This window comes from Xiphias gladius, chromosome 6, assembly GCF_016859285.1.
Source record: "Xiphias gladius isolate SHS-SW01 ecotype Sanya breed wild chromosome 6, ASM1685928v1, whole genome shotgun sequence".
Classification (NCBI taxonomy): Eukaryota; Metazoa; Chordata; class Actinopteri; order Istiophoriformes; family Xiphiidae; genus Xiphias; species Xiphias gladius.
Genome location: NC_053405.1, coordinates 13628682 through 13645890, shown reverse-complemented (window position 1 = coordinate 13645890; position 17209 = coordinate 13628682). Strand labels below are relative to the sequence as shown.

Sequence of the window (17209 nt, the reverse complement as noted above, 5' to 3'; positions counted from 1 at the left end):
CAGAGATATTCAGTCTTCTATCATATCAGACAAAGAAAAAGCAGCAAATCCGTACAGTTAGGAAGCTGGATCCAGGGAATGTTTGGTGTTTTAGCTCAAAATAGTTGCCAGTTAATTTAGTGGCAGTTGACTAATTGATTGAACTCTAATCCTGGGGTCTGTGGGGTTCTGGCTTTGAATACATTTTTTAATATATGAAGGGGGAATGTTAAAATACGGCATTAGATTGCTCTTGAGTCAGGAACAATAATCTTTTCTTGTTGTCCTCAGCCTACCACAGCAAGTGTGTGGACCCCTGGCTCACCAAAACTAAGAAGACATGTCCGGTGTGTAAGCAGAAGGTGGTCCCCTCGCAGGGCGACTCCGACTCTGATTCAGAGGATGGGGAGAGCGGCCCTGAGGAGAACGAGGAGGTGTCTGAGAGCACCCCGCTTCTGCGCTCTCTGGCCTCCACCAGCGCCCACTCTTTCGGCACCATGTCGGGAGCGTCGCGCTCAGAGCAAGACCAGGAGTCCTCCGAGTACGAGGACGACGAGCTGGACAGCAGCGACAGCGAGGAAGAGGTAACCGTGGAGACTGTGGTGGTGCAGATGCAGCAGCCCTTCTCTGAGGGCCACAACCACGAGCAAGACCTGCCCCGAGCTTGACTGATCGTTGGCTGACCTGATTGGTCGCTAAACCCCTTCCCTGCCCCCCACCCACTCCCCAACCTCACAGCTGCAGAGACATTTGTTGGGGGCACCAAACAGATCCATCAGCTGAGCTCTTCTGTCACTGCTTAAAATACATGGTAATGTGTCCTCCCTACAAGGTCAAATACAAATCTAAGTTTTATTTTTAACATGATTGTAGATAAATTGCTGATTTCCACATAGGTGACAGGAAGTCAGCGAGCACATCTTCAGGGCTGCTTGACATACTTGACAGGACTGATGACACTGATGTACAGTAGACTACTGTACTCTGTTTAAAAGATGATGCACGGATGTTTTTTCTGGTTCAGTCACAAGTGGAAAAGCCCCAATCACGCTTGACAAAAAGTTCAGTAAAAGTACTGTGTGTGTATATATATATATATAAAGTATAGATCACAATGAGTTACATGACTGGGAAGGTTTATTATTGTGCATACATGTCCATGCTAAACTCCCACATCCTGAAGCGCTATGCAGCATCCTTTTTGTAGAACTAAACTAACATTCAGCCAGTGTAGAAAACATTTAAAGCCACAGCAATACGGCTTTGCCAATTTATTTTTAGCCTGATGTATGAAGGAACCTAGCTGCTCCTGTCTGTGTTTTGTGCCACAGTTTATCTGTTACAGTGGAATCATATTAAGAGAGACTGAAACCAGACCAGACTGAGAAACACCTTCAGTACAAAGAAGGTGCTCTCCATGTGACGTCACATTATGTTGCGGGTTCCACTAGTTCAAAGTGTGAAGAGACACTTGAGTGGAAACGGTGTCCATGCTGCCTCTGGTAAACTTCTTCTGGCTGCTCCAGACCTATCACTTCATTTAACACAAGCAGTTATGTGATGATGGGCCTTGTTACACACATTTAACTGACCTTATCTAATTTTAATACTGTTTATAGTAAGTATGCTAACGTGTTTTCTTTTTTTCATAACATGGCATTGACAAATCCTGTTGCCTTTTTCAGTTGATGTATTTTGTCTCGTCAGTGTTTTCCTGCTCATGTAAGTCTGTTGTTAATAGGAATTCACTTCAATAAAACGAAAATGACAAGTAACGAGGAAACCTTCCACTGTCAGTGATTTTTCTCAAATTTCATAACACCGAAAACGTGTAATGTAGCTGACAATCCAACTTCCCTCCTCCTGCAATTTCAGGCCTGTTGTCTGTACAATTGGAGTTTTAATAAGAAAAACAGAGGGTCCAGTAAACGTGTACTGCATAATGGTCCAGTGACCTTATTATCTGATACAACTTAGCCTGTTTAACTCTGACGTGGCTCATTAAGCGAGTGGAATTTATGGGACCTCTACACTCTTGTCAAATGTCACAAATTTCTCAGATAAAGAGTTTAATTTGACCTCTACATACAAGATGAAGGTGTTCTGGGATGCCAAGGGGATAAGGTGCCGCGAGCAATGGTGGAATGTTACTATGTACATTTAGTCAGGTACTGTACTTAGGTACAATTTTTGAGGTACTTGTAAATTAGTTGAGTATTTCCATTTCATGCTGCTTTATACTTCACTACACATCAGAGGGAAATAGTGTTATTTTAATGCACAGCATTTACCTAACAACTTAGGTGTCTAGTTACTTTTCAGATTGAGGTTTAACATAAAAAAAAGAAGTTTTTAAACTAAAATGCACTGTTTAAGACTAAACCAGTGGTTCCCAATCTTTTTGGTTCATGAGCCCTTACAAAAAAAACAAAAGAAATCCGTGTAGTTGTCTCCTTGTCTCGTTTCAGAAGTCTTTGAATTGTTAGCGGTTCCAACAGAGACATTTCCCCTACAGCAAAGATTTTCGTTTTTCTTCTTTCCTCTCCTTTTAATTGTCTGACCCCTAATATTTATCTTGTGACCCTTTCAGAGGGGCCCTACCCCTAGGTTGGGAATCACTAGTCGTCAAAACTCAAATTACTTTATTACTGATGCATCCATGTGTAACCAGCATTTCATTATTTTATAATCCTTACAGGGTCTAATTTTAGTCAGAACAAGTACTTTTAACACTTAAGTATACTTAGCTGTAATACCTTTGCAGTTTTACTTGAGTAGGTACCAGATTTTAAATGCAGGACTTTAACTTGTAATGGAGTATGTTTATACTGTGGTATTGGTACTTTTACTCAATGATCTGGATATTTCTTCCAGAAAAACAAAACAGAACTTTGTCCACGGTGGCTTAAATAGTCTCAAATCTCTGTCTACTGATGATCATGTGATTTGATCAGAAGCCCCCAAAGTGCTACTAAATGGACCTTGATGCGTCTTGTCACCTGTTGATTTCAAGGCCAAGAAGGAACTCTGAACCGCGGATTTTAAAAACAGAATTTGAGGTGTTTGCGTTATTTAGCCCACCCTTATTAACAGGGTGGTTATCATAGAAACACCTGTCAGTATGAAGGAATACAAGTCAAACGCATAAACAGCAGCCTCCAAATGATCACAGTTGGATCATACCCTTAAGTTTTAAACACAAACATAACTTTTTTTTCTTTTTTGCAGGCCTGCTGTTCAGACTGCATACATTTTAGCTGGGGTGTAACTGAAAAACTGGCAACTGAGTAATTGAAAAGCGCCGACTGTTTCATCAACCACCGCTTCCAAGTTGTTAATGGATTTTGACACTTGCTCATTTTAAAAATCAGAATAGACAAGAACGACTGTTGGTGACTGCTGCAGAAGCCAACCAACTAGTCTATTTCACCGACTTGAAACAATCAGCAATAGTCTGGAGACCGGGGAAAAAAAAAAAAAACTGGAACGATGAATTTTTATCCCAAGGCCTTCCCTCATGAAGCACAATTACTGAGTGGGCTGAAAACCTGCACTGCATTTATTTTAGCCCAGAATTCAGATGTTTCCAGGTGTTACTCTGCTGTCATGCCAACGTTATACAGATTCTAGCATTTTGTCTTTAATTTGATATTCGGCCTAAACTCACCACTTCCACCTGTTTTCAGTATTTGCTTTAAGTTAACCAGCTGCTGGCTGTAGCTTTATTTTTAACGCACAGATATGGAAGTGGTATCGATCTTCTCATCTGACTCTGTAAGAAAGCAAATAAGTTTGTTTCTCAAAATGTTGAGCTATTCCTTTAGAGACCAAGCGTTCTATGTGCAAGAAAAAGGACAGTAAACACTTATCTGGTTGGAATAAATTTATTTGATCTGTTTGTAAACAAGGTGATAAATCAATTTATGGCATTTCTTGGTTTTATGCATATGAAATCAGATGCATTAAAGAGACTGTATCCCAGATGTAAGAAAAAAAAAAAAAAAAGTGGTGAAGAAAAGGAAATGAACATAAATCAGCAAGCAGGACTTGAAACATGTTTTTTTTTTTTCCTCTGAGTACACATATCCCACAAGGCCTAAACACAGTTGAGCTGAAGCTATTAAAAAAAAAAAAGTGCCAATGAAATGACTCCTTGTTGGACAGTGGGTAAAATCCATCTTACAACAGCAACAGATCTCTCTACATTATGGCACAGGATACACAGGTTCTGCAGTTAAAGTTGACAAGACAACCATGAGTGTCTTTGTTCCAACCAATCCCATCTCCCATTGAGTGTCATTTCTACTTTTAAAAGTGTTTTTTTTTTCCTTCAGTTGGACGTTAGCAGTACTGACCATGGACAGACCATGTGATACCCCAGAGCTCAGTTGACTATAGAGTAGAAGGCAATTTATTCCACAGTTTTGTAGTTGTCAACACAGCATGGGTTTGTACAAATGCAGTCGTTTGTTTTCTAAACAATAAAAGAAAAAGAAAAAAAAAAAATTCCTTCAGATACTCCCACCCTTACCTTCTCCCTGTAGCTTTGTTTTTTTTTTTGTTTTTTTTTTGTTTTTTTAAACCATAGTATGCTTTACTGTCTGGTTTGTATTTCCTTCATCAGAAAAAAAGCTAGCAGTTATCCTTAACATGATTTAGAGCAATTGTATAAACACTTGAACTTTGACTACACTTGGTCCTATAAAAAGAAAAAAAAAAAAAAAAAAAATCAAACTGGACATACTCCAGATGGTTATATGCTGGGATATCTACTGTCCAAAAATGGCAGCCTTTCAAAAAATTATATTACAGGTGCTGGCAAACAAAAACAGTTTTAAGTGCCTGAGCCATTTTTACTGTGGAATGTCCATGGGTTTTCGTGTAGTTGGGGGGGGTTGTGATGATGGGAGGAGAGGCTACCAGCATCTAGACAACAACAATGCTCACAAATCTGGTTCATTATCATGAACCCCCCCTCCAGATAAAATATAATTAGGACAGAGCTGTGAATCTGAAAGGGGAGTGAAGTTAGAGGACTAGTTGGGTGGTGTCTAGTGTTTGATGAAGATGAATCTCCTGTCAGGTCTGTAGTGTCCCCTGTTGTGCGAGGGAAACGGCAGTGGATCGAGATATGCATGCAGTCTCCCCTCCCAGACATAATGGGGGAAAATTAAAGAGGAAGACGTGACGAGCTTGGTTACCGCTCAAGTGCTCCAAAGGCATAGGCTGCTCGGGGGGGAGTGTGTATGATCGGGTTTGGGCGGGATTAAGTAATGGGCACCATGATAGTGGTGTGTTTGGCCAGAATCTTTTTTTGCTGGTCTTGGTTAAGTACAGATTTGTCATGACAACCTGTTAGCAACACGCTCATCTTTGCTATGGATCAACTTATAGTGCTTAAGGGGGGCAAAGAGTACACAGCGGAGATGTGTTGAGGGGAGAGGGAAGAGGGCGAGTTAGGGGAAGATGATAACACAAAAAAAAAAAAAAAAAAAAAAAAAGGATAGCAAATGGGAGGAGAGAAGGCAGAAAAAGAAGAACAAAGTAACTACCAACTAGGACTGGAAGTAGTGTGAAATGCGACAAGGTGGTAAGGGTGAGCTGCTAGGTAGCTGGGTACAGGCTGCTTTAGTATCCGGACTTCCTCAGGTACTCAGCCATCTGAAATGCTTTCTTGTTGAGTTGCCCTCCATGGACACCCTCCTTCCCCATGACAAAAACCAATGCTGGAGTACACAAAGGAAAAAAAAAAACAAAATAAATGAACAGACATGGTGATAGCAGGGCTGGAAAAGAATATTATTATTTTTTTTATTATTATTATTTTTTTTTTTAATGCCACCTTGCTAAATTTGGGGCTACATTGTCGAGTACAGAGTCTAAACCCTGTACGGTGTTAGAAATGCTCCTGGGACTTTTTTAATGGGACTGTTAGGGGGAGAAAAATGGGCTTGACTAATTTTTTTGTCTTTTGTTTTTTAACGTTTTGTGTTTTTTGTTTGCCTTTTCGTTTGTTTTTTCTCTCTCCCTCAACTACGCCACATAAGCTACGTCTAAACTAAACTAAAACCCTGAATCCCTCAAGTATTTTGCCATCGAGTATGCCTTCTTATTCAATCCGCCTCCATGGACCCCTTCTTTGCCCATTACCAAGACCAAGACTGAAAGAAAAGAGACAAAGAAGGGACATTTAGAGAAGGTGTGGAGATCACACAAGTGAAAAGAGAGCCAAAAGCAGCAGGCAGACGAGAAAGCTACGAAGGAGGACAATGGTACAAAAAGCATAGCAGCGCCTTTGGTGTGAAGGCTGAATTGAGCCTAAACATTCATTTTCTCATCAGTGCTGCTGGTGGTGAAACAAGACATGTTGCATTACAATCAGGAAGACAGAAAGTGAGTACAGTAGGAGAATACATGTAAAGGATGCATGCAAAGCCGTTTGTCAGTGTGCATGTGTTGAAGTTCAACCTCTACCGATTTCCACTAAAGGGTGAAACCAAGGTCTGATATTTCATGAACTATTAATAGACCAGAGCCAATTTTTCCCCACATCAGCACATTCTGGCCTTACAGTAAGGCTCACAACTGAACTGGAGCCAAATCAAAGTCACAACTTGACAAGATATGGGCCTAATTAAGCTTAAATGCACAAAGTTTGAGAGGTCCAGTTTAGATGGGTAATACTTTGCCGCTAATTCTTTGAAACATGTCAGAACCCAACTTGGTGCTTTTAACTTCTCTGAAAAGCAATAATTGGTAAATATGAAATTTGCATCAGAGCTAGGCAAAACAGATTTCATGTCTTGAAATCTGTTATAAATTATGTGAATGTTTCTTAAATTATGCCCATCTGAAGTAGATTATTATTGCCACTAATCATTTGATCATATCCACATAATCTCTAAAAATGTAAAGTCTCTTCTGGAAACACCAGAAGACAAGACAACCATAATATCACATTGTACCTATAAATTATGTAGTTGGTCGTAGTTGAAATATCTTGTTAAAATGTCCCAGGCTAAATTTCACACTGGATGGGGGTTATTTTGACTTACTAGTCTACATTGCTGACAAAAATAAATAAATAAAAATTTTACTTTCAATATTTGGTTTCATTAGTACCACATCCAAACAATACCTGGTGGCTTGTCTAAAAGTGGCTGGTGGTGTAGAGTGTCCCTATTGCGCCCTGTAATGTAGTGTCCCTGTTTGTACAACTGAGTTTAATGCACTCCAGTTGAAGACTCTAGCCTTCTTCACCATGCCAGCAGCAAAGAATAAGAAAGAAGCTTCTACTGACTACTAACAACCATCACTAATGCAGCACACATGCGAATACAGCAGCATGCTTGTGGTACCTCTCCTCAATACATGTAAAAGCCCTGAAGTGTCTCAAAACGCATTTTACTAAGAAAAGAGTGGAAGCAATGTGAGAAGGGCAACAGATTCATACTTTGTGGGAAGGGGAGGGGTTTAACCAGGATGGGGAAAGATGCATGCAGTTCAGGAAGTTGTTTGTTTTTTTGTTTTGTTTTTTTAAAAACAAAATCCTGGTCCAAAGAGTGAGCCAAGTGTGTGTAGAACATTGAACAGTTAGAGTCTCACCTGCAAGTTTTAGTAGTGTCTGCGAAAAGTGGGGAGGTCGGGGCATTGGGGCCCATACAGGCAACATGAAAACTGGCACAACTCTCAGGCAAGTCCCTAAAAGGGACTTAACTTCAATTACCTAATTTAGTACCAAATTCTTGTATGATACAAAGAGAATTCATCGTTCCTAATGTAATGGTCCGTCACCTACAAAATGTCACATTTTACTGTTTGACAGCTGTGTGTATCTAAAGTCACCCATTGTAAAAATAACACTTTTTTTTTTTTGTTTAAAATCTGTTGGTATCTACGGGTTTAAATCTCAGAATTTGAAATTTATGCATCAGAATTTTCATGTGAACATTGAGTACCCATTAATTATACTAATATTTTATACATTCGCTTTAAACACTATTTAGATAGATCTATAGACAACCTCAGCCTTCTTAAAATAGCAATCCGACCTCTGTGGTGAAGTGTTTCAGCTATGCACAGCACAAATCATGTGCCCGCTTTATTGTTGTTCTGGTTGACAAGCATCCAGATTGTGAAGTTACAGCCAACTGCTACATCAATTTGACCAAATCACTTTTTACCGTTGAAGTTTAGGGCTGAATACCCCAATATGGATTAGAAACTACTTTAGGTATGCAACATCATCTCCCCAAAGGATATAATGACATTATTCTAAACTCTGATCAAAACTATCAAATCTTGTTTCTTTCCTAACAAAATGTAAACCACCCATAACTGACATTATTGGCATGCAAAACTTTGATCCCTAACCTAGAATTTGAGGGAAATACCCTTTTATACCCTGATCCAATTAACCTCTTTATATGAATTTGCCCTTTAGCTTTAAAAATAACCTGCCTGCATATTTCTACACATCAATTTTAGCTGAGATGCACTTGTTCCCCGTCATATCTCAATTAATATTCAAAAAAGGTAATATCCAGTGAGTCAGACATCTTTAACAACTGTGTATGTCATATATTGAGGAAAGGTGCATCGAAGTTCTATCCCACATGCATGGATAACACAGAAGTTATAAAAATAGCTGAACTAATGGCACTATATCAAAGCAGGCTATGGTGTCACTGTAGCACTACTAAAATGTATGCGACTAACAACAACAAAGCTGAATTTGGTGCTCACCTTTGCCAGCTCTGCCTACAGAAACGTTGTATGTTGGCTCCCCTCCTTGACTCTTTGTCCGGATGTCCATTGTCCAGTCGCCGTCAATTTGGAGGCTGTCTCTGATTACAGAGCACTTTTTATTGCCTAAGGTCAGCCCACTGGTGAAGAATCCCTCCCGGTCCTTTCCTATTACCACGTCAATTTCGTCAGGCTAAAAGAAATCACAAAAGCAAGTCAGGTACATCTGCCAATCTTCAGCAGAATATCTACCCATTCATGTAGACATGCTTCTTTCCTTCGTGATGATTTGTGGGCGTTTCTCACTTGCTCATTTATTGCTCCAAATGTGGGCGCTGAAGTCTTTTGAAATTGATTAAGAGCTATACAAATAATTTAATTCCTCTGCCTCTTGTCTCAGCTCCCAATTTTCTCTTTTCCTTCACAAAAAATCTTTCTTGGTATATCAATGGTACTGGAAACCCCCTTGAGTTTTTGCATACCTTATTGAGCAACCATTCGTAGAATTTCAAAGATTCCCGTCTTATACTGCTGAGAAATGATATTCATGTCGTATTTTTAAATTATCAAAAGTAGTAAATCTCTGTGCAGTGATAATTAAAAAAAAAAAAAAAAAACTGGTGGTATCTGTAGATGCCAGTATCCCACAACAAAAATCTAACTATAACCATAACCTGTTTGGAAAACAAAAACAGTGATCAGAGTCAGTTCCCTTAGTTAATCTCATAACATGCAAGACCACAAGACAGCTGCACCACACTCCTACACAGCATAAGACAACTCAGACTCAGCAAAATGTCATGTATTTCAGCGTTGTGTCCACATGGTGGATTCTGTTTAAGAAAATTACCACTGTGTGGATGGACTGAGGTTTAACTGTGGATGACTTTGGGGTGCAAGTCTTCAGATTTTTTTGAAAATAGATTTTAGCTTCCCTTTATCTGAAAAAACAATAATAATTTCAAGATAATTTTCTTAGAATCTGCCGGTCTGATGACTTCTCTCTACGATGACTCTGAATTCATACATCCTAGCAGAATAATTATGTAGTAAACTGATGTTTTAGACAACCTCTAGTGACAGTTATATTTACAGGCCAACTTTGAACTTTCTGCTCTTTATACTAGGTGTTTGTAATTTTGGTAATCTTGGACTTAAAGCATGTTGCTCTGCTGCAGCTGTTTGCAACACTACATTGGTGCAGTTGTCAAATGTGAAATATTTAAAGTTTAGGCTTCATATTACATTTAGACTAGAACATCAGACAGGACCTAATACACAACAGGCACAAATATGGATCCACTTAGAAACCACATTAATTTAATGAAAGGAAAAAAGTAAAAGAAAGTAAAAGTCTAATTTCTTTACTATGAAAGTTAGATGTTTATACAAATCAAATATTATCCAAAATGGGGATAAGTATATTTCAGTTGGACCGGATCTTTGAGTCAAACATGGCAAGGGACTGCTTCTATAAGTGGCCAAGATGTTAAGTACAGGTATGATGAATGTAAATTAAAAACACAGGGCTGCACGGTGTATGATTAAGGGCTAAGGCTATCAATCAATATTTTACTGTATTGTTTAATACCTTTACAAAGTTAGCTTTTTTCAGTTATCAAATTTGTCCAAAGTTCTCAAATATTTCAATGTTTATTGTCTAAAGACAGCCATCTATCACTTTACCTAAATTTATTCATTAGAAAAAATGAATATAAATAAAGTCTTATTAAAACAAGAGTGAGAATGTGACCAAACCTTGAGTAACTTTGAGTTGGTCACTCTTGCCTATATTAGTAAGGACAGTAGTTGGTAGTAGGGATCTACAAAGAATATCTAGCCCGTCACAGATGAAAGAAGTGCATAGTCTGTTTAAAGACATAGCTGTCTTTGATTTACTTTCAGTATCAAGTCCTGAAATCTCAGAGGCCCACTGCAGCTGGGAAAAGAGGAGAAGAAAGAAAGAAAGAAAAAAAAAAAGGGGGGGTTGTCTGACTACTGCCAGTATTCCACCTTTTGCGACCACTGCTGTTTTCCCGACACATATACAAAAACATATTTTACCACACATCTGTTATTCACACGTTTATTGAAGCGGGTTTTTTTTTTTTTTCTTTGAACCAATCTGCCGAACAAAAGGCGTCGCCCCTCAACTCCAGAACTGCACAGTCATGGCACACACGAAACCCTTCAGACAAAAAAGGGGAAAAAGGAAACTCAAACTCATAGGCTCAGATTTAACGTTAGCATGATGGCTAGCTACTTGTCGGGCCCGGTCGGCTAATTAGTTACACCAGCAGTTGCTCCCCATTGGGATCGGGTTCTCTATTCCCAAATGACACTCACACCGCAGTTTCATATACTCCGTGTTAACTTGCTACACTCCACTGAAAGCCGATTTCGTTTACCAAATTGTTTGTCATCGGGTTTGGACAAAACTACGCTGGCTAACGCTGGAAGCAAGCTATGGCTTCACATGGGCTTATTGGGTTTTTTTTTTTTTTTTTAAACACATACAGGGAAGGAAAAAAAACGCTAATGTGTATCGGTCTAATTTGCTTCTTCGGGAGGTTAAAGATACCCTGCCCCGAGAGGACACTCCCAAGTAACGTTAGCTATCAGCGGCACACTCGTTCATAGTTCACTTTACTGTAGCATGATTTATAAATTTGTCGTCACAATGACGGTAAATGTTACATTCACAGGGCGACTCATGCATTCACCTTGATGCAAACATTTAAATTAATGACTAATAATTTATTTAACTGACAAAATGGAGGCTCGAGGAAGTGCAGGAGACGACTGTTTAGCCAAGTTATATTTGACAAATTCTGCAATCGTTCCAGGTTTGCTTGCGGTAGCTTTATTTAAAATAAAATAAAATAAAATAAATAAAAGTAGTAAATTTGGGGTTTGTACATCTGGTGAGTTTCTGCACATGTTCACCGAGGACCAAACAGCTCGATTAGCCTCCATGAACAAAATGAATAAGAAACTGGGAGTGTATCCGCCATCTTGGAAAATGAGGGGCGGCAGCAACAGTGTGATTCACAGAAGCCGAATAGGAAAAAAACCGAAAAAGACTAACGGCCCAATAGCACGCCAAGAACGCGTGTGAGGACCGTTGTCGTTGCGCTACTAGCGTTAGCTAATAACGATTTTCCAGCGGGGGTGACCGGCCTGATTTGAGCTAGCCGCCAGCTGTAATGTGCTAATCAATGTTAACATTAAGTTACGGTGCTGGTAGACGGTGTTGTCTGCTCAAGTTAGACATTACTCAGCATTTTTTATCTTTCTAACACGGAATGCAAAATCAAGCAGAAAGTCTATTTAGCTTGGCATTGATTTAGACTGGATTCTTGAAATTGACTACGCTTTTTGACCGGTATCACAAGCAAACACGGCTAGATACCACTAGCTAGTTTGCTAGCGATGCTAAGTTAGCTCTTTTAGCTCGTGTTCGCGGTACCGTTCGTCACTGGCTTGGGTTATCTCCGGCTGTTTTTGTGCCTATTTCTAAAAGAAATAACGAGGGCATCAAGTGTGTCAAATTTACTGCAAAGAGATACAAAAAAAAAAAAAAAAATCGCCACAGACTGGTGATAGATTGAAAAGTAGCGGCGCATACGTGCCAATGCATCTTGTGTGAGACCACCAGATACCATGTGTACCACACCGCTCGCCTTAAACCCATTCAACAAGGCCTGGCTATGCAGACAAGCGCACCGGCAAGCAAAATGTACATTTTCCTCCTATGTTACCGTAGATATTGACAAACAGAGCATACTAACCGTTATGTTGGCAAAGGTACCGCCGACAAAAGATGCCCAGACGTATTTTGCGTCCGTGTACCCAACAATGGCCGCGTCCTGGCAGCTGCCATCAGCCAGCAGGTTGTCCACGTAGCTATGCCAGGACATGTTTGTGTAATTAGTTCTAAGATGAAAAAAGTACGATGGGACAAGTCTGGTCACAAACGCCTCTCGAGCGACGAAGACACTGTGAGGAAGCTGTATTTATCGGTGGTTTAACGGGCCTCCAGCAAGCAAAACCCCCCCGGCTCCGTCACGTCCCGGCTTTCTTCTGGTCTAGGCAACGAAGAGAAACCGCTGCAATCGGACAAACGCTTGGGTGTAGTCCTCACTAAATCACTCCGCTTGGGTCGTTGTTCGCCTTGATGCCTCATTGCATAATATACTACCTCGCGGAGGAATATATCATGATTTATGATAGACAGACTATTTTTTTCTCCGCTGCATCAAAGATTTTTTTTTCCATTTTGATTTTGTTGAGGATAAACCTTTAAAACCAGTTTTATATTAGCAAAGCCGAATTCAGTCATGGTTTCAGGCTAATGTAATTATCCGAGATTTAATTTTGAAAGCAAAGTGGTGCAAAATATTTCATTACAAGGTATGTAAAATAGTTTTGAACACACAATTCACATTACTTTTTACTTCATGATGATCCCTGAAGTCACGGTGGCTGCCACCTCTTTTGGTAAGCATTAAATCAAAGGTCAATTACAACATCTTCAAGCCACAATGCAGTTTTATCCAATTCTTGATCCATGCGTTAGCTACAGGCCATTTTGATCAGCTGGGCAAATTCCTTCATGGACACAATCACCAGTCAAATCATTATTATTTATGGTGTTTTTGTTTTGTTTTTTCAAATCATATCACAGGTCAACATTTATTAGTGACACTGCATCATGCACTGAAAGTCAGAAACATCCAAAAAAGGTCAATAGGTCATTACAGGGTAAAAACGTGAGGCAAACACACTCTCTCTCTCTCAGGGCAATGAGCAATTTTCATTCTTCAATACTTATGGCCTAAATGTCTTTGGATAATGGGAGAAATCCTGCCATAACTTACTTTGAACTTCAAACATGACAGTGACAAAACTAGTATCTTATAATCCTTAAAGAACAGTCTGAACGTCAGAGGTTTCTCTGAGATTGCCATCCTTAGCATTGTGTTGTAGAGAGAAGCTGTATTTCCATACATGTGTGTAAGTTTACATTTTAAGGATAGCTTACTCTCCAGAATGTCATACAATGAATTAACAACAGGGATGTGGAGTCGTTTTTTCGTATTTTCGCCCCCTGTGAGTTACCCACAATTTTAGTTTGGGATTTGGGTCTTTATAATATGAGGTCCTCATTTACATTATAACAAGTGTTACTAAGCTGGTGAATAACTGTAGGATTTGTATGGGGATAGGGCGTCTTTTAGGAGAAAATTATGCTTTTCTGAAAGAATATTTGGTATTATTTAAAGAGGAAGTTAGCATGCCAACCAGCTAGCCCCGGCCCATCCTGTCTCGTAGTACCACTTTGCTACAATGAGTCACTGTAGTGTCCAGTCTGCCTTCAGTCCAACATGAGAGGATGAGTAAGTAGCGCTGCCCAGAGGGCATATTCTAACCTCTTGTGTTGTAAATGCAACGATGGCTAAAACTCTTGGTAAGTAAACAGCTTTTGTTGCTGCACGCCTGTTATCGTTGGCTATGTAGCAATAGCAAAAACCTTACATATAGCACCTTTAAAGGATAAAAAAAACAGGCATTCCCATGGGGACACTATATTTGTTTTTGGAAAAGAATAATAATAGAACATTGGAGCTTTGGCAGCTAAGGCAAAAACAGCCTATTATAAAGTGCTGTTACATAACCTGAATGTCATTCTTCTAGTACGTGGTCATCACAAACGTCAGTGATGAGTAGGTGAAACTTCTAAGAGTGCAGCAACTTGCTCAAGGGCACATCGGTAAAACACACTTTCTTCAATGGCAATCGCAGTCAAGAAGTGAGTGATTTTCACCGCCCAGATCAACCTGATGACCTCCGCCAGGGATGTTATGTTTTCACCCGTGTCTGTTGGCTTGTTTTTTTGTCAGCAGGAATACACAAAAACTGCTGAACCAATTTGCACCAAACTTGGTGGAGGGATGAGGCATTCGCCAGGGAAGAGGAGGTATGCATTCCACCGAGTGCCTTTCTGGTTCTCAATGAAATGACACTCATGAAAAACACACAAGCTCAAAGCCTCACAGGGCGATGGTATTAATAAATAATCAATTAATAAAAATATAATAATTAATAAAATGCAGGGTAAGTGTTTCAAGCAGTTGGAAAAGAGAACTTAAATCAGTCTGATGACTTTGGATTCACCCAAAAATCTAATACACTAACAAAGAGAGAATCATTTACACTCAGACTAGTGTAAAATGAATATGAGTGAAAAACTAAACAACAATTGCAATTGAAATGTCTGAACTTCTGAGCTTCAGAGTAAGTTCAGATTGGGTTGTTTTTTTTCCATGCACCACATACACAGCTTCCTTCATCCGAGTCTTTTTGAGGCCCTACATCATGTGACAGTTTTATCTTTATCCAGAAACTTCCAGTGAATTCTATCTCTCTCTCTCCCTGCAGACACATGAGTACAGAAAAAGTTATTAATTGACCAGACTGAAGGAAGTGAGCGGGACAGTAGCACTTGTCCATCACCCAGCCACACCCATATGCTATTCTCCTATCGGACACCATCAGTTTTTATGACTACCTCTGTTTTTTGCACTTCTGCTCTGTTGAAATAATACCACACAAAATCCAACCATTCAGCTTGCAAATGAATCATGGAGATACAGAAAAGAGCAAACTTGCTTGTTTTAGAAAAGGTTTGGATTTGTACGAGGCCATATTAGCACCGTGTATTGTCATCGTAACAGCTGGATAAGACAGAGATATAAACACAGCAAGTGTTTCCTGGTTTTCCTGCCAGCTGTCTTATCTTTTTTTCTTTTCTTTGCAGATACATTGATTATTTATTTCTCCACACATGGCAGAACTCACAGTGTTTAGTGACCAGTGTGTGATAGTTTAAAAGGTGTTTTGCATGCTTAGTGGGAGAGCAAGTAAACAGGTCAAAGCTAAGCCTAAAATGGGCCCATTTAGACTGGACTAACTGGAAACAAACAAATCCTACAGTTTGCTAAAGAGAATAAGTCAGTATAGTGCAGACTCTGACTTTAACGCAAGGCACTGTTGTGTCATGTTAGCTCAGCAGGCAGATGCATGTACCATGCGCGTGTAACTGATGTACAACGTGAGGTGCATGTTGCCTTGAGGCGAATTGTCTACATATAGAAGTTTCTAATGAAGAAAAAAAAAACCTTCAGACTATGAGGGAGTAAAAGCTTTTGACAGGGCAACACCAGTACATCTGCACTGAAGCTGCTGACAGCCAGTATTGTTAGTCTTTATGGCGTGCGACCCCATAAAACAAGACCATGCATAGTTGTGAGCCCTTGTCACAAGCTGCATATGCAGAGCTGTGAACAATGAACAAATGAACAAATACTTTCCACTTTTCAGGCTGTTTGATTTGAGAAATTCTTGGAGGAAGACAAGGCTGAAAAGTGAAAAACAATTCACAATTTTGAGAAATGTTCGAAAAATATATGAGTTTCTGACCCCTTCAGGTTTTAAACGATTAAGCTAAATGATAAGAATTTTATTTTGCATTTATATAATCATTGTTCGTAAAAGCTAAGACTGGCAATATTCTGTACTTTTGTAATTGTAAACAAATCACATGAAAAAACAAAAAACAAAATCAACAATGTGCTAGTCTGTGTCTCAAAACTTTCCAACGTTCCCAGCCCGTCTGTGGCTCTCAGCTCCGAGTCCATCCATTCCTACTGAACACATAAGTCTTTAAAAACAGGCCACAAATATATAGTTCCAACTTTAAAAAAGGCTGAATGATTTCTTACAGCGGCTGGGCACTGTAGCTTTTAATTGGGTATTGTGTATTTGTTGGGGGCTAGACTTATCCTTTAAATTCTTTTCAAATGTTACTAATTTTAGTAAAAAAAAAAAAAAAAAAGATATGTAGATACCTCTAGAACCGTATGATCTCTCACCAACAGTGTTAGTTCAAGGGACAATGTGAGGTATTTGTCAGTTAGTAATATGGAGGTAGCTGCAGGGTCATTTTGACACTCGTTTGTGTTTTTCTTAATGACAGAGTTTCCTTAAGGCCGCAACACTCTCATTAGTAATCTATATGTTTACACTTAAATGAGTACAAGAGTAGAATAAGATTTTATTCTAAGTTGGTCAATATTAAAAGCAGCCAACAGGAAAGAGGTCGATGGTCAGGACCACAGCTGCCTGACAGGGTTTGAAGTTACTGATGTTATTAGCGTGCAGTCCTTATTTTAACCATGACACTGCAGGAGGCTCTGCCTTGTGTTTCAAAGCCTGAACAAAATTAAGGCCATTTTTTCACTTCAATTGGAAAAAAATATTAATTCATGACCCTGGTTCACTCTTAATTTTGCACACCAGTAGAAGAAGTAGACCTATTTTTAACTTAAACAGATAGAGGCTCTCAGAGGTCTATGATGACATGTCCCTAAAAATAATACATTTCCTTGAGATGTGAATTTGGGATTCCATGCTCGGATCACAC

At 39.4% G+C, this 17209-nt stretch overlaps 2 protein-coding genes across 4 annotated transcripts in view; one reads left to right on the top strand and one right to left on the bottom strand.

Annotated features, from left to right (window-relative positions):
* The window catches only part of rnf13 (ring finger protein 13), a 43282-nt gene extending 41530 nt beyond the window's left edge, over nt 1-1752 (top strand). For both annotated transcript variants that reach the window (XM_040129113.1, XM_040129114.1), the window contains one exon: nt 271-1752. In XM_040129113.1, coding sequence (XP_039985047.1) covers nt 271-647 — 377 coding nt within the window. In that variant the 3' untranslated portion in view covers nt 648-1752. The remainder of the gene's footprint in view (nt 1-270) is intronic.
* A 2095-nt stretch (nt 1753-3847) lies between these two features.
* LOC120790948 (profilin-2-like) lies at nt 3848-12918 on the bottom strand. 2 transcript variants are annotated; one of them, XM_040128973.1, is made up of 3 exons: nt 12516-12917; nt 8725-8917; nt 3848-5705 (listed from the first exon to the last, which is right to left on the bottom strand). In XM_040128973.1, exons 1-3 carry the CDS (start codon nt 12642-12644, stop codon nt 5608-5610), a joined length of 420 nt encoding a protein of 139 aa, XP_039984907.1. In that variant the 5' UTR covers nt 12645-12917; the 3' UTR covers nt 3848-5607. The 2 variants fall into 2 exon arrangements, with proteins under 2 accessions (XP_039984907.1, XP_039984908.1); XM_040128974.1 differs by lacking the exon at nt 3848-5705 and adding an exon at nt 5838-6140 and having other exon boundaries at nt 12516-12918.
* Nucleotides 12919-17209: the final 4291 nt, after the last annotated feature.